Source organism: Chenopodium quinoa, unplaced genomic scaffold (assembly GCF_001683475.1).
Source record: "Chenopodium quinoa cultivar QQ74 unplaced genomic scaffold, ASM168347v1, whole genome shotgun sequence".
In the NCBI taxonomy this organism is placed as follows: Eukaryota; Viridiplantae; Streptophyta; class Magnoliopsida; order Caryophyllales; family Amaranthaceae; genus Chenopodium; species Chenopodium quinoa.
The window spans coordinates 520082-527424 of NW_018744780.1; the positions used below are offsets into that span (position 1 = coordinate 520082).

General features: G+C 29.3%; 1 protein-coding gene across 1 annotated transcript; it reads left to right on the forward strand.

Moving 5' to 3' along the window:
- Positions 1-3790: 3790 nt before the first annotated feature.
- On the forward strand, positions 3791-6400 carry LOC110703796 (microtubule-associated protein RP/EB family member 1C-like). Its single transcript, XM_021881576.1, has 6 exons — positions 3791-4278; positions 4387-4542; positions 4656-4762; positions 5460-5682; positions 5761-5874; positions 5995-6400. The coding sequence occupies exons 1-6, from the start codon at positions 4171-4173 to the stop codon at positions 6253-6255; spliced, it is 969 nt and encodes a 322-aa protein (XP_021737268.1). The 5' UTR covers positions 3791-4170; the 3' UTR covers positions 6256-6400.
- Positions 6401-7343: the final 943 nt, after the last annotated feature.

Below are 7343 nucleotides of genomic sequence, written 5' to 3' on the forward strand. Positions count from 1 at the left end.
GTAATGCTTGATCTTGGATGTCTTTAGTATTTGATTTACCATACTATTTAGTTTATTCATCTTACTTTGATCTTTAGTTATTAATTCTCATTTATTTGATTTGGTTACTTGCTTAGAAATTACTTGAGTCTATTTAATTAGTTGAACTATAGTCTCTTGGGATCCGACCCTTACTTGCCCATCTACATAGTAGTGGTCTAGTTAGGTTTATTTTGTTCGGTACGCGACACGCCTATTAGGAGATCTAGGAATATGACAGTCTTTGAGCAAAAATTAATTTTTATTCAATCAACTTGTAACAAGTTTCTGGTGGACTCTCAAAGAGGATACTTTAAGCTTAATACAGATGGTTCTTGGATGGATATTGACAATGCAGGTGGAGGTGGTGTCATTAGAAATGATAAGGGCATCTGGCAGGTTGGTTTTGCTGTCAAGTTCAATGCCATGTTTGCTGCTTCTTCTGAACTATTGGCAATTAGAGAGGGTCTTATTATTTGCCTGGAATAAGGAGATCAAGCTTCTAGAGTAAGATATAGATGCTGAAGCTCTTCAGAAAATGCCTCTTGATCCTAACTCTTTTCTGGATCATGATCTGGGGAATGTGATAAGAGATCTTGCTGAACTTTTTAGTAGAAATTGGTCTATCACCGTGCTGCATGCTAAGAGAACTGTCAATTTCTTAGCTCATCACCTGGCAAACATGGGAAGAAATGATGTTCAGCTTAACAACAGGTAGCTCTACTTCTATCCTCCTCAACATCTTTGTGACATCTATGCTTCGGAAATCACAGGCCACATTGCTTAATCATTCTGTCTTCCTGGCAGTTGTTCCCGTACTTCCTTTTGCACAAATTGGGATCCTTAATAAGACTTTTGCCAACAGTTTGGATAGTATTAGGTTACCTACTTCTACAGTCTATGTTTGTACTAGTTTCTGTATTCTGCTACTTCATGATCTGAACTATTTTTTGAACAAGGAAATTATAACTTCCTTGAATTAATATAATATATTTCCCTTCTGTGTTAAAAAAAAAAATTAAAAAAAAAAATAAAAAACTATGATAATCACTTCATCAAGTAGATTTTAAAACAAAACAAACAAATCAAAATAAAGCAATTATTTTATAAATGAAAGAAACGTCTATCTTTCTTGTAAGGTTGAAAGAATATATGAAAGAAATTTGAAGATTTTCTCAAGTTAGGGATAGTGTTTAAATTCCGATACAAAAACATTTAGGAATTCTTATTTCCTCCATTATTTTTATAGTTTTTAACACTATTTATGTATTTCACTTTGACTAGCTTTGATGATTCTTAACTATGTAAAAATATAGTCATATGGAATCTTATTAGATTCGTCTCGATTTATACTATTTTATAATATCAAAAGTTTATAAAATTATTTATTTATAAATAAAGATGTTAACGATTGAAATCATGTATCGGCATGCGTGAAAGGAGAAATTATTGTTAACTATAAGTATTACTAGATGGAAGCCCGTGCGATGCACGATTTTTTATACATAAATCTCATGAAAAAATTATTTTCTTAATTTAACCCTATAATTTTTTATTATTTTGCAAATTATAAGTATGATAAATATTAGAATAAAATCATAATCCTATTCGTATTTTTTTAACCTAGGATTCGCATGTATAACGAAAACACGTTGTTACACTATACATATATAGTTATAGAATCACTATTTTTCTTTCACAAACAATAACTTAGACCACCATTATTCTTTTACTCCGTATCAATTTTATACAATGAAAAATTAATAAAGTAAACCCAAAACTACAAAGCTAAAATAAAGACGGTGGGAGTAATAGTAAAAGATATGACTTTATAAATTTTTAAATAGTTAAATGAAATATATATATATTACCAAGAGTGTTGCATTACTAAAATTAATCTAATTGAATAAAATTAAATCTTTATAATGAAATTTGATTATCATATGTCCTTAATAATAGAGTTATATGTATACACTACTAAAATGATTTTTACAATAATAATATAACCGATTGAAGCTGAACTGAACTGAATATTTTATGAGAGAAGGAAATTAGGAACTGAATTGAACTGAACTGAAAATAAGATGAAGAGAACAGACCCTTACTTTTCCAATATTTTATGCGATGCACGGTTTTTTCATCTAAGATTTTTAATTATTTGATTTATTGTAATAATTTCAGACAAAATTGCAAAAGTTTAATATTTATTTATTTTTTTACTATAATTTATAATGAATTTATTAAATATAAATAAATTGTAAATATGATTTTTTTTTCCGTTATATAAAATCTTTAATGTGAAATGATAAATTTTAATAATTTAAATCCTAAATCATTATTCATTGTTTTACCATATCTTTTATTTCGATAGAATCACCAACCTCGTCCACAACCAACCTACTACATCAATGGATAATTGAACCGCGAAATGTTAGCCAAACTGAAATTGATATAAATTAAATCTTTACATTTATATAAATTAAATTAATATATTTACCAATAAATGAAAAATTGTTGCGATATAAAAGATAAAAAAAAATCTATGCATTGGAATTTTTTCATCATCTCCAAAAATAACCAAAGCCATCCATATATTAAGTATACAACATCTAATCGTATGTCATTACATAAACAAATAATCGTTAAGTATCCTAAATAAATACAATGTAACTAATAATTACAAATATAAATTTAAACATAAGATTTTAAAAATTACCCGGACATTAATGGCTTAAAACAAACACAAAATTAGTAACACAAAATTCGCTTGATGGGGTTTTGTATTGATACGAAATTTTACTTATGTCGTATGATGTGTTAAATCTGCATGTAAAAAAACACATTTAGTAAATAAAACATAAATATATAATCGTTGAGTATCCCAAATTAATACAATGTAAGTAATAATTAGAAATACTAATTTAAACATAGGATTTTTAAAATTAAGCTAAAAATTACCCAGTCATTGATGACCAAAAATTAATACAAAATTACTAACACAAAATTTGCTTGATGGGGTTTTTTTATTGATACAAAATTTTGTTTGTGTCGTATAATGTGTCAATTTATAATGAAGGTATTACAAATTTTAAGTTAATTATAATTAACAAACAATTTGTATTTCTTATCATAAATACTATCCAAATTTATTACTTTTTGAAGAATATTGATTTTTTTAAAAAAAATTTGAAGAATATTAGTTAATTATTAATAATTTATATTTCTTTTAAAATGTTTTCTTTTTAAAAAAAATTGATTGAACGTTTTCTTAAAAACAAAATGAACATATATTTTATTTTTTCAAATATTTAATTTTAAAGTGTTTGTATATAATAATTGTATAGTTTATAGTTTTTTTAAAATTAAATCCTAATATCAAAAGATCATCTTTCAAAAAAGATAATTTTTAGTTTTAAAATAATTTAAATCTTAATAAATCATTATTCGTTGTTTTTGCCTACGTGGAAATTTTTTTAAATTTCATTCGTCACTTTTGCTTATGTGGCGAGTGAATTTTTTAATTCTAAAATAAAATACAAATCTAACTTTTAATTGATCGAAATAATACCTTTGCTTATGTGGCGCGTCAAATGCTCTCGAAAAATGCCTACTTTCAAAAGATCATCTTTTAAAAAAGATAATTTTTAGTTTTAAAATAATTTAAATCTTAATAAATCATTATTCGTTGTTTTTGCCTACGTGGAAAAAAATTTAAATTTCATTGGTCACTTTTGCTTATGTGGCAAGTGAATTTTTTAATTCTAAAATAAAATACAAATCTAACTTTTAATTGGTCGAAATAAAACCTTTGCTTATGTGGCGCGCCAAATGATCTCGAAAAATGTCTAATTTATTTATATATATTAGATTTGTAAAAGTAGTGGATGAATGCCTGAAGCAGTTTATTATAGAGGACAGGCCCAACAACAATTGAACACTCAAGAATCAAACTTTAGCACTAAAGGGCCTAACGGCTAGGAAGAGAAAAAAGAAAAGAAAAAAAAAAACATAAAAGGGATCGGCGCCCAACGCTGTAATCAAAGTGTTTGAAAACATTAAAGCAAACAACGGCATTTTTCTCAGCCACACTCCTTCAACAGATACTAACGAAACCCCAATTTTCTCTTCTGAAAACATCAGTGTGTTTGAAAAATGGCGAGTAACATAGGAAACATGGATTCGGCGTATTTCGTAGGCAGATCCGAAATTCTCTCATGGATTAATTCTACCCTTCATCTCAATCTCTCCAAAGTCGAAGAGGTACGCCTCTCTTTCTTTTCGTTAAAATTGTTTGATAAATTCTTCGATTAATGGTGGTTTGTAAAATAATATAATAAAATGTAATATTAACGACCCGGTAAATTTCAGGCGGCTTCCGGGGCAGTGCAGTGTCAATTGATGGACGCTGCGCATCCGGGGATTGTACCGATGCATAAGGTCAATTTCGAGGCGAAAAATGAGTACGACATGATTCAGAACTATAAGGTTCTTCAAGATGTCTTCAATAAGCTCAAGATTACTAAGGTACTACTCTTTTATTGATTTTATTTCTTCAGTCTCCCAATTATTGTTTTATTATTTTAAAATTTTCTGTATTATAATTTTTTGGTATTTCTTTTGGTGATGTGGGAATTCAGCATATAGAAGTTAACAAACTCATTAAAGGGAGGCCATTGGATAATCTTGAGTTTATGCAGTGGATGAAGAAATATTTTGACTCTGTTAACGGTGGACTTTTCCACAGGTAATTCATTTATCGTAGTAATCATCTTTGTATATAAGTTTTGTTTTGTTGGAGAGGTAATTCATTTATCGTAGTAATCATCTTTGTATATAAGTTTTGTTTTGTTGGAGAAACATGCTATTGATGTTCATAATATTCATCTAAATGTATAATTGATTTTTTTTTTTTTTTTTTTTTTTTTTTTTTTTGAGGAAATAAAAGAGTGACAGTATTTAGGTTGGCAGGTCAATTTTAGGTGCAAATGTCATATTTGTGGTAGATGGGAATCGTTTTGTGTTCAATTTTTCTGATATGGGTTGAAAGTTGAGATAAGTAATTCAGTCCAAAAATTGAAATTTCATGGAATTAGGAATTATTTAGGGATGTAATTTTTGGAAACAGAAGAACTGTAAGGATTAGAATAAAAAAATTATACAGAATTATTATGATATGAGAAAAATGGTTTTAGAATGTGCTTACTGACACTTTTCTTTTAAACTGTATGATGATAGGTAGTACAAATCAATCAATCATCAAAATGTTGATACCATGATTAATTTTAGTATGATCACAATTCAAAAACTTCAAATTTGGCCTATTTTTAAGGGATGCATGCTATGTATGTTTGGATTGTTTCTGATTCTTTTTTACATTCTAGAAGACTGAAAGAAATTCTTGTTGATAATGCAAAATTGTTGATTATCTTTGTGAATGATAGTTACAATCCTGTGGAAAGGAGAGAAGGCAGGAAAAGTGGGAAAGAAGTGGTCAGGAAATCAGCAAACCTTCAAGTTTCTGCGAAACTGAACACTTCTAGCAACAAATCTCATTCATCTCACAGCAACAGGAGAGCTGATATGTGTTCTACTAACACTAATAACCAGTCTCTTAGAGCTGCCAAACCCAGCTCTACTACTGCTGTATCTGTGTATGAAGAACAGGTAAGCCATTATGGTATTGAGATTTGTGCACTTTGACTTAATATAGTTCATGAATCTAATTTGAGACTGATGAAGCAGATTACAGAGCTGAAGTTATCAGTTGACAGTCTTGAGAAAGAGCGCGATTTTTATTTCTCAAAGTTGAGAGACATTGAAATTTTATGTCAAACACCAGAGATCGAGAACTCACCTGTATGCCTTATAAACCCACTTGTATATGCTTTTTTTGGTTGTGTTTCGAATCAAAGAAATTTGATGGTGTTGTTATAAGGACTGGAATCTGAAATTTTCTACTATGTTTTCGTTTCTTAGATTGTGGCAGCAATGCAGAAGATATTATATGCTACGGATGATGAAACATCTGTGGTGGCTGAAGCACAAGCCATAGTATCACAGCACATAAAGCATTTAAGTCCGATAGTTGAGGTCTCAGAAGAGAATACAATGGTTGAAAATCAGAAGCGGAAAAGCATTGATATCGATACTCCTACAAACGGCAAACAGCCTCAGAGGCAAAGGCTTTCTGATATTTCTAACATTCAGTGCAGCGGATCGCCTCTTATTAGCTTTTAGAGGATCTGATCTTATTTCGTATCTTTTGAACTTGACACTGTGTTGGTACCTGGACTGTTGAAAGCTCGAGCAGTCTATACCTTGTGGTTTTGTTGTATGTGTGTACTTGTGCAATTACTCATCTATCAAATGATATTAGCCATCATGATGTTTAGACCAATACATATTTCTATTCACAGCCCGGTATCAAGGCTCCTTTTATTTATTGTTCAACAATTTAAGCAAGTTTAGATAAGCGGAAGTCGGAAGCCCCAAATACTAGTAAAAAACAATGTTTATTTATTGGGCAAAAATTACACTTGTGTCACTTGTTTATTTATGTTGCAAATATTGACATGAACTTGTGTCACTTGTTAAATTAACACCAACTTGCCTAAATAAGAATAAAATTGACATTAAAAGCAATAAACATTCAATAATACTCTATACATATGATATCTATATAGTCTTATCTTTCCAGTATATTAAGAACTTTTTAAAGCAAATAATTGTTGAAAAGGAATTTTATACTTGTACAAAGGGTTGAAAGTTATGTAAAATTAGTTGTTTAGAAAGTTAATGTCAATTTAGCAAGTGATATAAATTGGTGTCAATGATTGCAAAATTTCACAAAATTGATGTCAATGATTGTAAATTTTTCTTATTTATTTATGGAAAAATGATTCTATCTTTGACTGATTCACAAATAATATTGCCCACCTATCAATTATTATTTAATATTTTCACCTTTGGAATACTATCACCTTGACCGCCTTAGAACTTTCACGTTATAAGTTTATACTAGTAGGCACATGAGACACTGAGACAGTACAAAAAAACACAAAAAGAACCTCCTTTGACAAGGCTAAAAAAAGAACACGTAGAACCAGCACATGTGAGATCGAGTGAATTAGCCAAGTAGCAAGGCTCAAGCTGACATCAAGCTTAATTTCTCTTTACTATATATGGTGAAGACTTTTTTGACGTATGTCTGATGCAATTATTCAAATAGATCCATTATATTACATTTCTAAAAATCAATAACATAATACTAAAAGCGAATCTTCCACAACACTTATCATGTCCTGATTAAAAGTTTTTCCGTTACT

What these genes read in the sequence shown, in the direction of transcription:
- LOC110703796 (XM_021881576.1), top strand. Translation starts at nt 4,171, where the DNA reads ATGGCGAGTAACATAGGAAACATGGATTCGGCGTATTTCGTAGGCAGA. An exon ending in ATCTCTCCAAAGTCGAAGAG is followed by an intron (nt 4,279 to 4,386) that starts GTACGCCTCTCT and finishes GGTAAATTTCAG; the next exon opens with GCGGCTTCCGGGGCAGTGCA. An exon ending in AACGGTGGACTTTTCCACAG is followed by an intron (nt 4,763 to 5,459) that starts GTAATTCATTTA and finishes TGTGAATGATAG; the next exon opens with TTACAATCCTGTGGAAAGGA.